A 20,583-nucleotide genomic window follows, 5' to 3' on the forward strand; every position below is an offset into this window, starting at 1 on the left:
CCTATAGCCACACATAACACCATTCCTAAAGTTTCTCTGGCTACATTTCAAACTTAACAATCCTATACGTTATGTTCCACAATTCTACTTCTTAATCAAACCTCACTCTTCTACGTGATTAAATTTTGATCTCTTTATCAAAATACTTGCAACATTACCCAGGGTTTTCCCCTGGGAAGCGGCCTTCCTCTCCACAGGGGAAACTCCAACTGCTTTTTTGGTTTTCCCACAGGACGTGGCTCGGCCCTCCTGGTCCTCCCAGGCTCCGGGCACCCCAGTCTCCCTGCCTTGGTGCTCCCCGGCCCCGTGTGCCCCAACCCCACCCGGGCCAGGCCGGCCCCGCCGCTGCTCCTCCTCCTCCTCCTCCTCCTCCTCCTCCGGCGCCGGCGGGAACCCGGCAGGAAGCGGCCTCAGCCAATCAGGGCGCGGGGTCGCCGCCCCCGCCCCGGCCCGCCCGCGGCGGAGCGCGCGCGTTCCCGCCCGTCCCGCGCCGTCTTCCCGGTAAGTTCCCGCGCCCGCGGCTCTCGGCGTGTGCGTGTGTGTGTTTGGTAATCCGGGCGTTGTTCCGTGGAGGGAGAAATGAATGAGGTTTTTACCGAGCCGGGATCCACCGGGGCGGAGTGGAACAGCCGGGTAGAGCCGTTGCCCGAGGCGAGGCGGGGGGGGGGTGGGGTGGGGTGGTGGTGGGGTTCGGGGAGCCCCGGCGGGAGTTGGGGAGGGGGGGGTCCCGTCACTCTCGTTGTGGGGGACTCTCGGGGGGGCAGGCGGTGTCCCCCGCCGTTCCCCGTGCGGATGTAGGGAAGGCAGCGTCCCTGGCTGCTTACAAATCCACCCGATTTAAAATGCCATATTTAATGTATAGAGCTAAACCCCACCCCACCCGTGGGACAAAAAAAAAAAAAACCGGCTCCGAGACGAAGTGATTGTTCCCCTTTTGCCCGAGTTGAGCAAAAGGATAACCCATCCCTTCCTTTCTACTGCCAAATATCGCACCCCAAATCCCTGCCTGGCACCCCATCTTTCCACTGCTCCTTCGCAGGCCGTGCCCCGCTTTCCCGCAGGGTCCTGCCTTGCAAGCGGGGAGCTTCTGCTGCACGCCGAGAAGTTAAGCGAGGACTAAAAATAGTCTGGAGTAGAGCTGGGCTCTTTGCTATCACAAAGCCTGGGGTAGAAGAGGAGCAAAGCGGGGGGCTCAGCCCAGGCACCCACAAAAGCTGGGACCAACCCAGACCGGTGGGTGAGGACTTCTTGGACCAGCAGATGTTTTCTTTACACCTCCAGCCATCTCAGGGTGATAATTTGGCAGCTGATAATCTGGGTATTATAAAAATGCAGTGTTTTGGCTGCGTGATAGTAAATATGAAATGGGGAATGGGTGATGTATGGTCCCCAGGGTCCCGCTGCAACAAGGGATTTAATTATTCCATGGGTTTCTGAAGGGTTCAGCCATCCTGGCTTGCCGTGCACGAGAGCGTCCCTCTTCCAAGGGATGTGTTTGTGGGGTTCGTTATATCCCAACTTGCAATGAAAGCTCAGGTCCGGGGCAGAGCCCATGCTTTAGCCAGGTCTTACACCGCAGGGATGGGGAAACTGAGTCACGGAAAGGCAAGAGACCCACCGAAGGACTCCTGACTGTACAAGGAGGGTTAGGGACATGGGTGTCCCCTTCCTGTGACACCTCTGAGACGGTCCGGCAGGACTTGTAGGTCATGAAACCTACAAAATATGATTTATTTTAGCATCACCAGGAAAAGGAAAGAGCTCCAAGGGTGAGCGTGAGGGAGATGAGTCACGGTTTCCCTTGCCCAGGCAGCTGAGCGATGCCCTGTCACCCTCTCCCACCATGGCTCCCTCCCTTCCTGGCTGCCTGGGCTTTGGCATAGGACTGGCTCCAGGCTTGTCTGCTTGGGAAAAGGCGAGAGTCAGAGATATGGTTTAAGAAAAAAAGATGGATTATTTGTTTTCCCCAAAGGAGCCTCACGCTTGGGAGGGAAGGAGAGGGGATAGTCCCTCAGAGCTCCTGGGGCAGAGCTGTGCCTCAGTTTCCCCCCCCACCCCTGTGCTTCAGCTTCCCTGCTATGCCTCAGTTTTCCCTGTGGGAGCTGAGCTGAGCAGAGCTTTGGGGCTGCCATTTCCCTGATCAATGGGGATTTAAGGAGGAAAGTGCTGACGGCTGAAGTTGTTCCCACTGCACCCCGGGAAATCAGTGTTGCAACACTGATTTATTGTGAATATGGCCATTGCACTGAAAACCGTCGGTGCTAAAGGCTCAGTGTGAAGCAGCGGGGCTCTGGGATGTGCTGGGACAGGGACGGGACATGGCAGCAGCGATACTGGCTGCGATGTCTGCATCTCATTTATGCTACAAGGGAGGAACGCGGGTCACGAGGGGCCTGATGAGCTCTTGGCACGGCTGGGGAGGGATGCTTGGGAAGCAAGCCATGGTAGCCAGAGGTGCTGGGCAGCTTGCCATTGCCTCTCCCCCCATCCAGCTTTAAGATGCTCTGGTTTTATTCCCCATTTTTTGGGGCAGCCTCGTGCCGGAGACTTTCCTGCCGCAAGCAGGGATGAACCTCGCAGCCCTCAAGCCGCTGGCGGAGCCGGGAATCCGCAAACCTCTTCTGTTTGGTTTTTAGCCATTTTGGATACAGGGAGCAAGTTGCCTCCTCTTGGAGGACAGGGATGTAACAGCCCAACCCTGTGGGGAAAAGCTGGGAAAGAAAGGAACAAAAGGGGAGGAGAAGCAGTGAGGAAGGGAAGAAGCTCACGTGGCTTCCTTCCCTGAGCACCAGCCAGTGCTGCCGGCACAAGAGCTGCCTCTGGGTCCCTCACGTCCCTGATGCAGGGGATGCACCCATCCCTTGGCCAGTGCCAGGCTGGAGGCGAACCCCCTCCTGTGTTTTACGATGGGGTGGGTGCTCTGGTTGCCGCGTGGCAGCCAGAGGGGACGGCTGGCATGGGATCCTGATGCCTGGGGGATGCCGGTCTCTTGCCCTCTCCCGCTCTCTGCCCCTGGTTCGTTCCCAACACCATCTTAGTGTTTTCTTGTATTTTTTCCCCAGCTCAGGGCACTTGATACGAGAGAAAAGACTCCCCGTGAGAACGACGTCCGGGGCTGTGCTCGCTTCTGCTTTCTTACCCAGGCTTTGCTCACCCCAAGGATGCTCTGCCCGCTGCTTGCCCTGGGAGCGCTGGCGCTCAGCCTGGCAGGTGAGCGGGGCTGGAGGGGGTTTTGCGTGGTCTGCCTGTCACCACCCTGAAAGAGATGTCCTGAATACCACATTCATCCCAACAAAGCTGCCTTTCAGCCATGGCTCCTGGTGGCAGCGCCCACAAGGTGTTTCTCCTGTTTTCGTGGTCCTCCAGCTACCCAGGGCATCACCCCGTGGGTGTGATGGCTTCTGGTGCACGCGGGCCACCCTTGTAGCAGGGGACGCCACGTCCCGTGTGCTGCAGCTGAATGGTGAAACTGTGGGATGACTAAATCTTGAAGATTTCTGACTTACCTGGGTCTGTCCCCATGGGCTGCAGCTCCTGGCCTCCCAAGGTTGCAGCACCTCAACCTGGGAGAGACGTCGGGACTGAATCCTCTCGGGATGCCCAGCAGCTAGCAGCAATTTCGGCCAGGCTGGGTAGCGTTCCCAAAACCCGCTGGCATTTATTATTAGCCAGAGGGAGACGTGACGCTCTCGAGTCTGCCAAGAGCCAGGCAGGCTGTCCGAGTGCTCTTCTCCTGCCTGTCTGCCCATCTGCAGCCCCTGGCAGGTCTCCTCCAGCCCGGCTCCTTCCCGCCGCTCCTCATCCTCCCCATTCAGGCTCTTGCTTAAAATTTAATGTCACGTTGCCGCCCTCGTCCCCAGGGAGGTAATTGCTGCAGGTAATGGCTTTGCTGTGTTCTGCGACGGTGTTGAGGTCAGAATATAAAGCAAATGGTCCAAGGCGAGATTTTTTTCCCCTTTTCCTCCCCATTTTGGAGTTGGGGGGTATTGGTGAATGAAGCGCTGATGGTGCCCCGGGTCTGCTTTGGGGGACATCGCTGCTCACTGCCAACAGGCACCCCAGGACCAGCTCCGCATGCGGAGGGTCCGGCAGCCCTGGCACGATTGGCATTGCTCCCTGACGGAATGGCAAGGTTGGCATCCCGCCGTGGCTGGGCGACGTGGTCGGCATTGTGCTGTGGTACTGGGACGAGGTTGGCATCTTGCCGTGGCATGCCGGTTGGCATCGTGCTGGAGCACTGGTGCCATCTAGAGCTGGCTCGTCCCGTGTCCCTGCTGCTGTCACCCACCAACCTCCTCTCCCCGTGGGGAGAAACCAGGCTGTGTGTCCTGGGTGGGTGCAGGTTTGGGTGCCCGTGGGCGCACCTGGCAGCTGAGGACAGGGATCCCCCAGGTTTGGTGCTGGATGTGGGGCTGTCTCGCTGCCCCACAGAAGGGTGGGCTTGGCTGGGCGTTGGTGCTGGAGAGGGTCCTGAGATGCCACCTGCCAAGGTGTCCCTCCCATGGGCATCCCTCGATTTGCTTAGATGTTATCCAGATGGAGAATTAAGGAGATGCTTCTGCAGGGTCTCAGCACCGCGTGCTTTTGCCCTTGCCACCCTCCTGCAGGTGCTATGGAGATCCAGGTCCCGGATGAGCCCGTGGTGGCTCTTTTTGGCCGAGATGCCACCCTGCGCTGCTCCTTCTCCCCCGAGGCCAACTTCAGCCTCGATGACCTGAGCCTCATCTGGCAGCTGACAGACACCAAGCGCTTGGTCCACAGCTTCTCCGGTGGCCGGGACCAGCTGGCAGACCAGGGTGGGGGCTACGCCAACCGTACGGCCCTCTTCTATGACCAGCTGGCCCAGGGCAATGTCTCACTGCTCCTCCGACGTGTGGAGATCTCGGATGAGGGCAGCTTCACCTGCTTCGTCCGGGTCCGGGACTACAGCAGCGCGGCTGTGACGTTGCAGGTGGCAGGTGAGAGATGGACAGTTGGGGTGTCCCTATGCGTCTCGCCAAAGAGTAGGGTTCTCCATCATGCTTTGCTCCTTTGTGGAGTCTCTTTCTCTCTCCACCCTTGCTATGTTTTCCCCATGAAGTCAGGTCTCTGTTAGAGACCAACCAGCCGCATCTCCCCAAAATATTGCTGGTGGAGGGTGCAGTCCCTTCCCTCCCATGACAGAGAGGCGCTCAGTTGAGAGGCCACCTGGAAGCATGGCCATAAATGAACCAAAGCTGGGGAGGCTTCAGCTGGTTGGCCTTATCAGCTGGAAGAGTCTGTCCTGGGGCTTGTCCAACCTCTTTGGGTTGCTCCAGATCCTGATCTTTTGGTCTTCTCCATTGCGTCATGCCAGCTCTCCTCTCCCTTGCAGCTCCCTACTCCAAGCCCAATATGAACCTGGAGCCCAACAAGGACTTGAAGCCAGGAGATCTGGCAGCTGTGACTTGCCACGCTTCCCGTGGCTACCCTGAGGCCAGCGTCCTCTGGCAGGACAGCCAGGGTGGTAACATCACAGAAAACATTACCACGTCCCAGGTGGCCAATGAAGAAGGTCTCTTTGATGTGCACAGCGTCCTCCAGGTGCTGGTGGAGCCCAGCAGCACCTACTCCTGCCTGGTGCGAAACCCGGTGCTGCAGCAGGAGACCCAAGCTTCCGTCACCATCACGGGTGAGTCAGTGAGGGCCAAAATTGGGGGAAGCGAGGGATGGGATCTGTCTGAAGAAGGTGACCGTGGTGGCACTGGGTTCCCTCCTGTGGCCCAGAGCCACCCTGGGGGTTGCTACGCCATACCTCCGCTCTAACTCTCTCCCCATGGACCTACAAAGGTGACTTGAGGCTGTGCTGTCCTCCCCTGTCACCCCATGCCAGCTAGAACCAGCATCCTTAGTTCTTAGTCTCTAGCTTTGCTAGTTGCCCCGTTCCAGTCTAAACCACCCCAGAAAGCCAGCACAGGGCATGGTAGTTGTCTTCTCAGCACGTGGCCATGGGATGCTCTTGATTCGGGGTTCTCCATCCCAGCTGCAACAATTCTACTTCGGAAATACAGGCTGGAGGAGCTCGTCAAACACATTCGCTGCTTCGCTCTGAGCTCCTCCCGCTGCTCGCCCGGAGCTCTTTATAACCTTGTGCACTCCCCAGTAGCATTAATTAGTGTTTAATTACGCTTGGTACAGCACTTGCTGGGTTGGGAAGGTGGGTCCCTGGTGGAGTGTAAACTTTTTGGCTGGATGCACCAAACTCTTGCAGGAAAACTTGTGTGGATGCTGCTGGTTGGGGACAGAGGGGTGGCTTTTGGATGGGCTCCCAAGCGTGCGAGCAAATGGTCAGCCTTGGGGTGATGTCTGGGGGGGGACAGGGTTTGGGTCAAGACTTTATTTGAAGAAAGAGCAATATTATGGGAAAAAATCTGATTCCCAGCGCTCGGGGAGGTATCCCCCAAGCCCTGGTGGTCCCCGCCAGGTCAGGCAGCAGTGCTCACCGTGGTGGTATTTCTCTTTCCTCCCCCTGCAAGGCCAACACCTCGCCTTCCCCGCCGTGGCTCTGTGGGTAACGGTGGGACTCGCCATCTGCGTCGTGGGGCTGCTCGCCGTCCTGGCGTACGTGTGCCAGAAGAAAATCCGCCAGAGCTGCGAGGAAGAGGAGGAGAATGCAGGTAATATGGCAGCTACCACTCCCCAAAGGGGATGGGGTTTGCAGCAGGTGATGGAGGGTGATGGATGGGGGGAGCTGGGGCAAATTTTAACTGGCATGGATTTGGCTTGGTAGTGGCATCTTTTAAAGGATGAAAGGTTACTTGGAGCTGCTGGGGTTGGCAGGCACCAGCAGATCTGTGCCAGAGAGCCCGTGCTCGTGCATTGCTCCAGGCGGCTATTTCAAACATACACCTGGTTTTCCTGCCACCCAGCGTGTCCCTGCCTTTCACCTTCCTCCTCTGAGCACCCTCTGCGCATCTGGTACCCACAGCCGGGCGTGCGTGGAGCATCTCTGAGAAGGTGCTTCTAGCACTTGCCACTGTGCCACAAGTGCTTTGACACACGGAAATAGCAGGAGAGAGATGCTCCGTGCTCTTGTTTTCTGCATCTGTCTCCTGTTTTTTGTTTTTTTTTTATTATGGAGAGGTGTTTGCACAAAAGGGGGGGCTTTGTTGCTTTAAAAAAGCTGCTGTGCTCTGAAAATGGCTGCAGAAGCAGCTTTGCTGGCGTTCCCCTTTTGTTTTCTCTCACTGCCTCCGCTCTGCCAAAGCCTTTCCCTGCCAGCATTGTGCTGCGGGGCCGGGACCCGCAGGCTCCAGCCGCAGGGGCTACAGCTTTGCTCCCCCTCTCTCTGCCAGGGAGGATGTCAGTACGGATGCCACCACGATGTCTGGCTGTCAGGTGTCCTCAGCGGTGGGGACCGAGAGGGTTTTCCCCTGGCAGATCCCAGGGAATCATCTGCAGGAGATACATATAAAAAAATACGTTTTTTTTTCTTTTTTTTTTCCCCTCTGTAACACAGTATTTTCGCCTTGGCCAGGGGATATGCAGTGCCGTGACACTCAGCAGTGGCCCCGTGCCAGCTGACCTCAGTCCTTTAGCATCAAGACACAGCTCCCAGCCTGTGATGTTTTGCACCAACAGCTGCACGCCCTTAGCAATAACCCTTTGCTGTGGCTCTTGGTCAGCCAGAAACCAGGCAGGGACCGTGCCCGTGAGCCTGGCAGCCGCGGGAGGCAGGAGCAGTGATTTTTGCTGGTCTTTCTGGCTGGGAACTGCATTGTGGCAGGTCTTACCCTTGGGTTGCAAAGCTCCTGGGCTCTAAGACAGGGTGGCAGCCTGGTGGGTGCTGCGGGATGGAGAAGGGGATGCTCATCTCTCGGTGCCGATGGGGTGTCCCGGAAGGCATTGGGGGATCCGTGGTCTCCTGGCTAAGCCCCTCACCGAGCGCCGCTCCAGATGGCAGCTGCGCTATAAATAGGGAGGCGAGCGGCTGTGCTGCGTCACCCAGAGCTGTGGCTTTTTCAGCTTTGTTTGTAGGGGATGTGCCACCCTGCCACAGCCTTGTGCTGGGGGAAATACCTGCCGTGGAGTGCTAGAGGAGGGTGCAGGTGGGTACCAGTTACCTCCTGCCTGAGCATCACCAGCAGCTCGGCAGCGACTGGTCCCGAGAAGACCCCGGGATATGGGGTGATCGTGGGGGGCTCTGAGCAGCCGGGGATGGTGGCAATCCAAGGGGGATTCATCACACCCGGCTGCCCGGGGAGGTGGGATTCAGGGTGGGTGCTGGGGTGTAGCCTGGCAGATGCTTCACACACTTTGGCTTGCTCTTCTGCAGGGACAGAGGAGCAGGATGAGGAGGGGGAAGAACCCAAGACAGGTGGGTGCATGATGCTTGCTTATTACATATGTGAGTGCATTATAGCGTGTGCTTGTGCCACTGTCCCCTACACAAGCAAGCACCCCGGTGTGCTTTGCACCCTCCATCAGTGCTCAGCCCTCCCATGCTCGCCCGTTCTTCGACGTACCCCCTCAGGCTGGCAGCCCCCTGATAAGCCATCCTATCTCTTAATAAAAAAGCACTCGTGGTGCTCTGCTGTCATCAAACGGGTTAGTTATATGCCCAGTGATTGCCTTTATCTGCTGGTGCAGGAGCAAGCCCACTTGGAATGCCGGCTCCTTCACTGCCGGGGAAATTTAGGGACCAGGGGTTTGTTTGCGATGGAAATTGGCAGGTGCAATTATTGGGGTGGGTTCCCCAAAATGGGGCTCTTGGTTGTTTCCTCCGGGGAGCCGTTCCCTTGCAAGCCCCCCATCTTGCACGGTGGGGACTGACCATGTGCTGTTTTGCTTTTCGCAGCTCTGCAGCCGCTAAAGAGCGCGGAGAGCAAAGATGGTGAGTGTGTTTGCCAGGCAGTGGCGTAGGACCATGAGCTGCCTCATGATGAAAGTTTCTTCCTAAGCACACTGGAGATGATGCAATAGATGCTTTACACTAAGATCTGAGCATCTCCATCATCCATCGTTGGGTTTTGGGGTTGGTTTTTTTCCCCCTCCATTTTTTTCAATTTTTTTCATTGTTTTTCCCCAGTTTTCAATCAAATTTTCCCAGATCAGTTATTTCCCAGCACCCGTTTCCACCCCAATTTGGGCTGCGCTTGCCCTGGCCATCACTTGCATCTCCCAGCAGCGGTGGAGCGATGCAACCAACAGCACTGACGTGGCATTTCTTCTGTTATCCTTCCTTTTCTTGGGCAGCTCAGGGCCGAGAAAAGCCTCATGCCACCAACCTGCGTCATTGCGAGGAATTTAAGTCTTTTTTTTGAGCTTTGCCATCAGTTTGCTGAGAGGAGGGGAACTGCTGGGGTCTGTCCTCACCTTGCGGAGAGGGAGGCATGAGCTTCATCCCACCCCATGCAGAATTCCCCACCAGCAGCCTGGTACCAAATTTCTGGTGGAAGTTCATGAGAATTGGAGTCCCAGCTCCTGTTTCTGCCTTTCAGTATCTTCTTCCAACCTCCCAGCTCGATGCTGCCAACAGCCCATCACCCAGCCCAGCCCAGTGATGGCCTCCAGCACTTTCCGTGCCTGGTCAGCCTCACTCCTCCCCGACTCATCCTTGTCCCAAGATCTCAATCTTTTAATTTATTTCCTTTCTTATTAAAGGCAGAGGCTTGGCCTCCGCTGCTGGTGAATCACTGCTAATTTAACCCTCCCTTCCTCTTTTATTAACAGCCCTGTTTTTTCTCTAATGCCATTTTCCCCCCCACCCCAATAGGTTTATAAAAGCCTTTTCTCCCTTCCCCTTCACACCTTTAGCGAAGCATGAACCGACTCAGCTTTTCCTCTTTTTTTTTTTTCCTTCTCCCTGCCCTTATCTCCCCCTCGCAAGCTGCCACAGCCCATGCTCAGCTTCCCAGCACCTTGGCTTTTCATCCCCTGATGCAGCCTGTTTGCTTAACCCGATGTGCGAGACATCTCCCGCTTGCTCCTCGACCACTTTTTCAGCAGAAACAAAGCTTGAATAATAACATCTCCCAGGGTTTGCCAGCTGCGGGGGCGTTTCTAGCCGGGAGGATGGATGGAGGGATAAAAACACACCTACGTGTGCTTGGTTGTATTTGCCTGAGGCTGGCATCAGCCCTGGGAGTGGGGATCTCAGTTTTCCAGGGCAGGGAGAGCCCAGAGCTACCAGTGACCAAATTAACTCATTAATTTGGACCTGGGAATTATTATTCTTTTTTAATGTCTTTGCCAATTTGTATTTAGTCTTTTGCTTTCTCCCCAGATAATGAGCAAGAAATTGATTGATGGGAGCTGGGACACCCCCCAAGCAGCACCCTGTGCCCTGGACCAGCCGAGATGTCCCCAGTGGGGACGAGCTCCAGGTCCCCTGGGGAGGGCACAGACCTGCTGCCACCCTTCATCCTGGGGCCCCATCACCCTCCTCCTTCCCCGGCCGTGTCTTTGGGGCACCCTGGGGCTGGAGAGAGGCTGTGTCTCTTTATCCCCGGTGAGTCCCGAAGACTGGTCCATCCTTCCCAGGGATGGCGTGCATTGGGTGGAGGCTCTTCCCTGTCTGTCTGTCCGTCTCTACGTGGGGCTGAGAGCAACCAGGGTCGCCCGTTCCCCCTGGCACCCTCTGTGCCTGCTCACGTGCAGCCACAGCTGAGCCAGCCGCCTTGCAGGTGCCTTCCAGAGCAAATTTCGGTGCCCTTTCCAAGCCCAGAGGCCTTGAGAGAGATGATGGGCTCAGCGAGGTCCATGGGAGCGACCGATGGAGCCCTAGAGGCTCTGGGAAGATGGATGGGACCTGCGGAACCCCCAGGCATGGGGGGACAGAGCCGGTGCTCTCAGCCCCGGTGGATGCACCTCTCCGGGGACATGTGGGGACGATTATTTTTTCACGTTGCACCACTGTGGTTCCCGCTGGACTTTTATTTTTGCCTTAAATGCAAAAACCCATTGGGGTGGTTATCCCCTGCCTCAAATTAACCTGTTTGGTTTTTTTTTTTGGGGGGGGGGTGAAAGGCAGGGCTTGGAGGGGGGAACCTGCCGGACAGGTGAAGCCCCGCCTCTCCTCCCCGTGGTGACAAAGGTGATGCTTTGAGGGCTAAAGCACTGGTGGGGATGAACCTGGCTGGTGTGTGGGGTTGAGCCCTCATGTGTCGCATGGGATCTGGGGTCTTTGCCCCTGTGTGTCCCCTGGGGGTCCTTCCTCTGCTGCTGGGTACCTGCAGGGTGCATGGGGGCACCCAGGCCACGGGGGTGAACAGGGTGCATGTCCCTGGTCCCGTTCCAGTGGGTGGAGAAGTTCCTGCTGTGCCCCTCTGGCTCTTCTGCTGGTTTTCGTCGTTATTTAAAATCCAGAATCTAAAGGGGATTTTTGTGCCTTGAACAAATAAATTCGGGGGTTGTTTTGGACAATGCTTTCTGGGCTCAGTGTGGTCTCTGGGATGCAGCTTTAGCTGTAATTAGTTTAGATATTAAAATTCCTGGAGCAAAACCTTTATGTCCCCCTTTCAGCCCAGCCCCATCTGTCCCTCGGTCCCCTGCTGCCACCACAGCACCTTGCACCGTGCTGCCCTCATCCATCACCCAGCGCAGGGAGAAAACCGCTCCAGTGATGGAGTGATGCCTGCCCTCATCCCTCTTCTTTATTTTAATACCTTGAGCAGCAGAACAAAGAGCAAAATCCCCAAGGGACGTCGTCATCTGTCTGAGATCGCTCCAAAATTCGGGCTGGTTAATCCCATCGATGGGATGCAAGCGGGGTCTGATGGGGGCCGGCGGGGAAGGGACCTTCCTAAATCACCCATGGAGGATTATTTTTAGCTGTCCTTCCCCGGGCAAGAAGCCAGGCTCTGCATTTCGATAGAAAAATATTTCTAAAAGCGAGACAAGGGAAAGCGTGCTGGTATCAAACTCAGATTAGGGAGGGGATGGATGGCGATTTCATTTAGGGGCTTTAATGTACAGCCTGAATTAAGCACCGGTGCAATTTTTAACAAGGTGCCAGGAGGTACCATTAATATTATTTAGCACCCAGGCACTGGGCTGGGGGAATGGAGCCATTAACCACCTCCAGCTCCTTGGCGGGCAGTGGGATGAGTTGTCCCCATGTCCAGGACATCCTTAAAGGTCCTGAGGTGGTACCAGCATCCCTGGGGATGTCTTCTCCAGCTAGGAGCTTTCGGGGGCATTTCTCTGGGCAGATTTGAGGGTTTTTTTGGTAAAATCCAGCCTGGGCCATGCAGGGAAGGGAGATCTTGAGGGTGGCGAGGGAGGAAATCATAATTAAGCTGTGGCAGCCCAGGGAAAATACTGCTTAGGTGGCTCAGGCTGATGATCCCAAACTGTGAGCTTTTGCTCACTGCTGTCCCTGGGAGGATGTGCTGTGCTTTGGGATGGGATAAAGCACCCCAGGAGGAGCTTAGTTGTCCCCCTTGCCCCCAGGTGCCATCCTGGGGCTGTCCAGGTGATGGGTCTTTTTAGGGGAGGAAACCATCCACCCTCTTCTTCAATGTCTCCTTAATCCAACATGCTTGTTTATGGGTGCTGTGGATGAGACCCAGGCAGGGATGAGGCTGGTTGGCTGTGATGTCGCAGTTCTGAGGGTTTTTTTCCATTCCCCCAAATCCCCAACTTCCTTCTCCACCTGCTCCCGGATAACAGCAAACCTGGCAGCTGGGAAAATGGGATTTAACTGGGATGCAGAGTGCAAAGGATCCGGTACTGAGAGCTGGCAGCAGCTCAGCTGCCAGAGCTCGCTCATGTTTGCTCTCATCCCTCCCGGGAGCAGGCGAGGCTGTGAGTTCATCCGAACACCCTCAACGGGTAAAAAACAACAAAAAAATCACATTTGGCAGGTTATTTCAGAAAATGCTGGGATGATTCTCTCCCTGGCACTGATCGATGGTGGCTTGGTTTCCCCATCAATAACAAATAAAGGGCTCCTGCTTCTTCTATTGACCTAATTCCGGAGGGAGGGGAGGATAGAGATGCTGAGCCTTGTTGCTGCCTCCCCCTCTGAGGACCGCATGGGATGGATGATGGGATGGGAGGGGAGGGGATGGGATGGGATGGATGATGCCCCCGCAGCGCTGGGGCAGCATTGCTGCCTGTCCCTGTTGTCCCCTTGTCCTGCCCCGGTTTACGGATGGGGCCGTGTCCCTGCAGGCAGCAGGGATGCTCTGGAAACCCCCTGTAAGGTGGGTTGGATCCAAGAGCTGCCCCGCACCCATGGGTGCCCCTGTCCTGCAGTGTGTGTCAGCGGTGTTTTCCAGAGATGAAGGATTTGCAAGAAGCACCATTTTCTACATGGGCTTGTTTCTGTGGGGTGATGTGCCTTTCATCATGATGAGCAGGATCCGGCTCCGACACTGCCTCCAATTACCCAATTCTTGGCCTCAAAATTATCAGGCTAGACCCGAATTCAGCTGGAAAGCTCAGAGCAACCTGGCTGAGCTGCTTTCTGATTTTAAGACCACTACAAACGTAGCATCTGACTTTCCCAGGGAAAGCAGAGCCCAGAAACAGCCCTGGGGCTGGGTCTTCCTGCGGCTCAGCTGATGAAGGCAAGGAGCAAAGCCCTGAGGCCAAGGCTGTGAGCCTGGGGGGGAGCTCATCTTAGGGAGATGGAATTTAAAAAATCACTTTCTACCTCTGCTCATAGCTTTTCCTGGGAAGCAACATTCCCAAAAAGATTTACATTGTCTAAAAATTCAGGATTTGTTGTGAACAACTAGTTTTTATTTTATTTGCCTTCTGTTTCCTCCCAGTGCAACAACTGGGATGGAGAAACCACCCAGCTCTGTGCCAGCTCTGCTCAGGGAATCTGCTTTCCGTGGGCAAGCAGGAGCCAATGCAAAGCACTGGCACGCTCAGAAGCTCCTTTTCGGCAAAGAAAGGCCTTGAAAAACTCTCCACTGCCATCGATCCTGGTTCCCAAGTCCTTTTGATGGGGGATGAAGAGTGCCGTGGTATTCCGGAGGGAACCGCATGGAGTTGGCACTTTCAGAGCCAGTTTCTTCCTCCCAGGACCCATTTTTGGGAGCCCAATCCCAAGTGGGTTGTTCCCTGCAGCCACAATGCATCTGGTCCCGCTAAGTCAGAGTTAATGGAGGGGTTGAGAGACATTTTAATTACAGATTCGGCTGTCCTGCATGATTTATCCCAGGTAACTCAAGCAATTTATCCATCAGCAGTTATAAGGGATCTGAAGCAGAAAGAAAGTGCAGGGACTATTTATCGCAGTGACTCAGAAGTCGTTTAAGAGAGATTTGAAACGAAACGGTGATGTTGCTTAAAAAAACCCTACCTGGCATTAAGAAGTTGTCTCCAGCCAGGAAAATTAATGAGCGATATCATTTTCAAACTCCAATTCACCTCTTTTCCTGCGTTAGCCAAGCAGGGTTTGTTTCTCTTTGGGATGCGCAGCCGAAGCGTGGCATGGGGATGAGGGAATTGGGGTGATGTTTCAATGTCATTTTATGATTGGGTGGCATTTCAATGTCATTTTACGATCATTACTCATGGTGGGTAAGACAAAGCCCCCCAGCAATGCTTTTGCAAGCGGGATCTGAGCCGGCACGCTGCAGGCTCAGTGGTAGCATCATTTTCTCTGGGACCATCGAGGAGAGGTTGGTGTTGCTTAATGAGCCTTAGAGAAGCATGTGGTATCTCAGGTAAGGAGATGTTGCTTAAACAGTGCCAAAGAAGTATTCAGTTCCCCTATTAATACACTGGAGTATTTAACACTCCAGTGAAAAAGCACCCTGGCAAATAAATGGATGCCTTCAGATGAGCCATCTAGAGAAAAAGTACTGATGGTGCAGTTCTTTTCCGTGCCCGACAAAGAAATGCTTTTTCTTCTCTCAGTTGGTGAAGTTGTGTACAAAAGTGAAAAATTCAACAGAAGGCCCATCCCAAAGGGACAGTGTGATACTGCTTCCTACAGCATGGATCAAAGACTTCCACCATGGGATTCATCCTGCTCAACCAAAGGCTTTCCAAGGAGTGTGGATGGGGCACACGCAACTGTTGACCTTCCCCTTCTAGCAGGGACTCAGTAAAGACACCGAGCTCCTGTTAGCCCAGGGAAGGACAGACTACTGCAGCAAAAAGGAGATGGCCCCCAGTGTCCTTCATTGCTGGAGGAAATCTATAGTCAGAGGACTTTGCAGATGGAAAGGGCTATTCCTTCAGAGCTATTAAATACAGATTACAGTGATGGATGCGGCACTTGCTGCGGTACGAGGGCTGGGATGTGGTGGATGTTTTGTTTTTGGTTTTGTTTTTTGCTGCTTAGTGATCTTTTTTGCACCCAAATGAGAATAAAAGCTGTTCCTTACCCAACAGGTTCAGGCTTTTAAGGCCAGTGAATCTCCCATCTGTGTTTGGTCCCACATGCCTGAATTTATTTTCCACCATCCCGCTCCCACTGCTTTGACCTGTCAACCTTTGGCTGGAGCTATTGCAAGGTGCGAGAAACCCATCTTTGAGCAGAGAAACTTTGGGCTGTGGTAGCGTGAGACACGGGGCTTGGGCTGAATGTGGCTCCTTGGGTTTCTAGATGAGCTGCATCTCTCCCTTTGGAACAGGAGCAAAGGTGCGTGCGGTGCAGGCACCCATCCACGTAGACCTGGTTCCCCATAGAGATGGTTTACGGGAGGTTGGGTGAATCAATCCCTGGACCTTCAGTGCTATGTCCTGCTGCCGGGCTGGGTGATGGGGCTGTGGGCAGCATGAGCATCACCTCCCATCCTCCTGGATGCCTTCAGCTGCAGGAGCCGCCTTGAGCAAACCCAGCTTGTGAGGTAAAAGACACCAACCTAGCACAGGGATGAGCTGGGTTTGGAGCTGATCCACTGCTTGCTGAATTAATAAAGAGGGCTTGAGCCACCAGAGAGGTTTTTCTTGTTGTATCATTTATTCATCACTCATAAAAATATCAGGGGCAAGGCTGGGACATGGAGATCATGCCAGAAAAGGATGGCGTGCGTGCGTGTGGCATTATTCACACTTCAGGGAGATGACAGCCAATGCCTAATGCATGGGCCAGCAAGGGAAGGGGATCCCGCCAGGAATTTGGGTGCACCCCCACAGTCCTGGTGGGACCTTTGCTCATCCAGCTCATCGCTGCGATCTCCCCTACAAACAAACGGTGCAGGTCACCCCCACCCCAAACCCATCCCACAGATCCTAGCAGACCAGGAGGAAGATGCTTCAGCCAATAAACCCCATTTCCCCGGGCACCCGTGTAAAGCACCATTAGAAATTCAACACGAATACAACCACTCAGGCTAAAAAACCCCTCCCGGCTTGTTCAGCTGCACTGTTCAAGAGCAGGTGTGCACAGGGCATCACCCCATGTCAAGGGGACCCCGCTCACCAAGCTCTGCCCCTGCAGCAAGCAGCTTTGAGTGACCCCCCAACCTCTTCATCCAGCTCAGCGATGTAGAGCCATTAGTCATCGTACTGTACACACGAGCAGCTGTGCCAATTAGCATAATTAACACATGAGGGCCAATTAATCTCTTGATTATGCCTGCCATTCACTTATCAGCTGCTATTATGGGAAGATCGGCTTTTGTACCTCTGCTTTCTATGCAAATAAGCCGGTTATGACGCCTTCATTACTTGATATACAATTACCCAGCGCAGATACCCATGAAATCGAGCACGGACAGATTGCCAACACACACGGTCCAGAGCCCAGGTGGATTTTGCAGCTCAAGTCCTCTCCGTTTCTGAACATGCCACCTTGAGTGGTGCTCCAGGACCTGGGTTTTGGGGAATTGCTGATGCTGATGATGTGGGGGAGACCAGAGGAGAAATGCTTGTGGGACTCTGACCAAGCCCTTGCCAAGTTGGTGGCCAAGATTGGCTCCACCTCATAGAGCGAGAAGGACACGGGCAGAGGGCTTGTGGCCAGTTGGCCACTGAGGTGGCAGCAGCTTGCCTGAACAGGCAAGACGGAGGGACACAGGACAAACTGCTCCAGGGCAATTTCCAGTGGCAAGTCCAGGGAAATCACCCTCCATGCCCTGAGAGGGAGGGATGGTCCCAGCTGATTCCCATTGCCCTGGGCTGCTCCTGGCTGGGTGGGGGCCTGCCTGCAGCCCCCAGGTGTGTGGCTGGGCTGGGGTGGGCTGCTGGGAGTGCTGGTATAAAAGGCTCCTGAGCAGCATCTCCTCTATGAGCTGGTTTTCCTGGAATCAGGATGGGGTCTGGAGGCAGCTTGGGGCTTGCTCTCTTGTGCTGGGTGCTGGCTGAAGCAGCATCTTACAGCCCCTGGGCTTTCCCTCAAAGGGACTCAGGGGTCTTGAGGGTCCAGGGTGATACCTCTTGGAGCTGGCCTCGTGTGCCTTCCTTCTCCCAGCCCTCTCCCTGGGCATGGGTGGATGTCTCCCAGCTCCAGGCTGCTGCCCCGCTGCACCCCGTGGCTGTGCAGTGCCAAGAGGCGCAGATGGTGGTCACGGTGCACAGGGACCTCTTTGGCATGGGGCGCTTGGTCAGGGCTGCAGACCTGACCCTGGGCTCGGATGCCTGCTTGCCTGTTGCCCAGAGCGCTGCTGAGAGCACGGTGACGTTTGTGGCTGGGCTGCACGAGTGTGGCAGCACCCTGCAGGTGAGGTGGGATGCTGGGGTGAGGGGCTGCTCCATCCCTGGTAATGCTGCATAGGGAACGGACCTTCGCTGGGCTTTGGCCAGCACTGGGTGGGTAAATGAGAATTATTGTGGACAGCTTAACTGCTAAAGAGTGATGGGCCGTGATGCTGTCGAATTCATCTTGGCAAGGGTCTCGGTCCTAGAAATGACCTGGTAAAGGTGATGTGAGGGTTTGGGTGAGGAGGGTGTCATCTGGTAGCAGTATCTCTCCGGTGAGGGATGGTATGACCATAGCAGAGCTAGTTTTCAGAGTATGGGTACCATCCTCAAGCGCTAGATGAGGTGCATGCTCAACAGCAAGCAAGGCTTGTAGTGGTTTTATGACTCAGATCCAACTGGATGCATGAGTCTGAGGGAACTGGGCATAGCTTGAAACTGCAGTGACTGTCACAGGGGAATTAGGGAAAGGGGCTTGCTGACCTTCTCAGCAGGAGAGAAGGGCTGCCTGGAGCTGGTGTGCCCCAGTTAACCTGGGGGAAGCAGGTTTGCAGACCTACTGTCCTACAGCCCCCGCCCACCTGATGTGGGTACTTGCTAGAGTGCCGAAGTCCTTGAGACTGACCTCCTGCAGGGCTGGCATCCTTGTTCTCCTGTGTTTGCATGCCAATACAAAGCTTTGTGTCATCCTATATGTACTGGCTTGGGAATGTGGAGGACAGCCTGTGCCTTTACAGTTGATGGACCTGTGTGTCCTAGCACAGTCAGTGCTGGGTACCCAATGATGCTGAGCTTCTAGTTGACTAGTTTGTTTTACTGACTTATCAGCTCTCCCACGTGCCCTTTCTAGATAACCCCAGACTCCTTGATCTATAAAACAAGTTTGTCCTACAAACCTACTCCTTCTGGGAATCTGGTCATCGTAAGGACCAATGCAGCTGTGGTTCCTATTGAGTGTCACTATCCCAGGTGAGCAAATGGGGGCTGTGTCTTTGCTCCTATGGACCCGAGGTGATGTTGGCATTTTAGTTAACGCACATATTTTCCATTTAGGAAGAGCAACGTCAGCAGTAATGCCATCTGGCCCACATGGGCTCCCTTCCACTCTACCCTGTCAGTGGAGGAGAGGCTGATGTTCTCCCTACGCCTCATGAATGGTGGGTGCAGCCCTGTTTCCCTCGGGTTCCTGCTCCTGCCAGCTCTTGGCCACATGCAGAGAGCCCAAACAGAGCTATAACCAGGGCTAAAATCAAATCCTGCAGAAGTGACACGTGAGGTTGCTGCTCAGTTAAGAGGTCCTGTGTGCGAGGGAGGGCAATGTGCTTCTCTCCAAATTGACCTGTAACCTTGACTCTACCTTCCAGATGACTGGAGCACTGAGAGACTGTCCAATGGCTTCCAGCTGGGGGAAAGCCTGTACCTCCAGGCTGATGTTGTTTCTGGGGGCCATGTACCTCTAAGGCTCTTTGTGGATGACTGTGTTGCTACTCTGAGTCCAGACAGGAGCTCCTCTCCCCGATATGCCTTGATTGACCTCAGCGGGTAAGGGGTACAGTGCTCTCTGGGTGGTACTACTGTAGCTGGCTGGGATGTCCCTGACTTCTGACCCTTGTCCAGGTGCTTGGTGGATGGGAGATCAGATGACACCACTTCAGCCTTCATCTCTCCAAGGCCGAGGCAGGAAACGCTGCAGTTTGTGGTTGATGCCTTCAAGTTTGCAGGAGATGACAGAAACTTGGTGAGACACGGTGCCCAGCCCTCCTCCCTCAGCGTGTTCAGAAGTTGTGCTGTTCTGTGTGAACAAATTTAACCTTGGATGTTGGTTTAATTTTCCCTTCCAGATCTACATCACCTGCCACCTGAAGGTCTCCCCAGCTGACCAAGCCCCAAATCCATTGAACAAGGCCTGTTCCTTCAACAAAGCCAGCAGCCTGTGAGTAGCTGGTGCATGTAGGGAGGGGACCAGCCTGGAGAAGAGGGCTTACAGGTAATTCTGTTTCAGCTGGGCTCCTGTGGAGGGTACTGGAGACATCTGCAGCTGCTGTGAGACTGGCAACTGTCTGTTGTATGGAGGATACTCCTGGAGAATTAACCCTCCAGCCAGGTGGCCAAGGAGGCGCTTGAAGAGAGACATCCCTTCCAAGCAAGGTAGGGCTCTGTGTGTCCAAAATGTACCCCCAAGGCAGGGTCACCCTCCAGGTTGGGATGGCCAAGATGCTGGAATATTTTTAGCAAACGCATCTCATCTTAAGGACAAACCCAGCTCTTCTCCAATGTCCTTGGGCAAGTAACTGTATCTGTGTGTCCTCATATTTAAAACTACTAGAAAGCTGCTCTTTCAGGGTCTATCTTTCTGTAAGCCCTGAAATCCAGACTAAGCAGGAATTACCACCTCCCCTGTGTGAACTCATTCATGTCATCTCCTCTTAGGTGGGTTCTCAAAGGCAGCAGAGGCTGAAGTCTCAGTTGGACCACTATTAATCCTTGATTCAGCTCGGGGATTATGGAGTTCCTCAGGAGGCCTTGCACCAGCAGGGAAGACCCCACCTGGTATGTAGTGGTTTTTTTGCCATTAGCTTGACTGTGTTTTCAGGTCTCAATTGAAGGTGACTCCAGGTTGATTTAGTCATGAATCCCCCATGATTACACACCTGGACAGAGACTTTCTAGTATAATCACCAGAAGGCAGTCTGGGGGACTTCTTCCCAAAGCTATCTGCAAGTTCACCCACTGACAGAGGGTGGAAAGCCATTAAATATGTAGTAATTGGCTCTTGTCTCTTCCAGGTGCTGCTGAAGGACTTCCTATGCTGGTCCAAGTTGCCATGCTCACAGCAGCCACTGTGCTGAGCTTAACTGCTCTGGGACTGTTTCTTGTGTTCAGAAAATGTAGCTGCCCTCCTGGAGTGTCATTGTAACTCCCCAGCCCTAATAAAGAGAAATGTTTCTGTTCTCCTCTTGTGTCCTCGGTGGGGAGGGGGGACAGCAGTCAGCCTTTGCTCTGGTCTGCTTGGATGGG

General features: G+C 54.6%; 2 protein-coding genes across 6 annotated transcripts; both read left to right on the top strand.

Annotated features, from left to right (window-relative positions):
- Window positions 1-348: 348 nt before the first annotated feature.
- Window positions 349-11,384, top strand: CD276 (CD276 molecule). Of its 5 annotated transcripts, none has more exons than XM_069797791.1 (8): window positions 349-501; window positions 3,063-3,210; window positions 4,608-4,958; window positions 5,354-5,650; window positions 6,495-6,635; window positions 8,294-8,335; window positions 8,816-8,851; window positions 10,244-11,384. In XM_069797791.1, exons 2-8 carry the CDS (start codon window positions 3,162-3,164, stop codon window positions 10,264-10,266), a joined length of 939 nt encoding a protein of 312 aa, XP_069653892.1. In that variant the 5' UTR covers window positions 349-501; window positions 3,063-3,161; the 3' UTR covers window positions 10,267-11,384. The 5 variants fall into 5 exon arrangements, with proteins under 5 accessions (XP_069653892.1, XP_069653890.1, XP_069653891.1 ...); XM_069797789.1 differs by lacking the exon at window positions 349-501 and adding an exon at window positions 511-633; XM_069797790.1 differs by lacking the exon at window positions 349-501 and adding an exon at window positions 565-588.
- Window positions 11,385-16,984: 5,600 nt separating this feature from the next.
- LOC104315322 (zona pellucida sperm-binding protein 3) lies at window positions 16,985-20,482 on the top strand. The gene is made up of 9 exons (XM_069799601.1): window positions 16,985-17,587; window positions 18,416-18,534; window positions 18,619-18,722; window positions 18,930-19,107; window positions 19,183-19,303; window positions 19,407-19,498; window positions 19,568-19,713; window positions 19,996-20,115; window positions 20,352-20,482. Exons 1-9 carry the CDS (start codon window positions 17,180-17,182, stop codon window positions 20,480-20,482), a joined length of 1,419 nt encoding a protein of 472 aa, XP_069655702.1. The 5' UTR covers window positions 16,985-17,179.
- Window positions 20,483-20,583: the final 101 nt, after the last annotated feature.

The sequence above is a fragment of the Haliaeetus albicilla genome, chromosome 12 (assembly GCF_947461875.1).
Source record: "Haliaeetus albicilla chromosome 12, bHalAlb1.1, whole genome shotgun sequence".
Lineage (NCBI taxonomy): Eukaryota > Metazoa > Chordata > Aves > Accipitriformes > Accipitridae > Haliaeetus > Haliaeetus albicilla.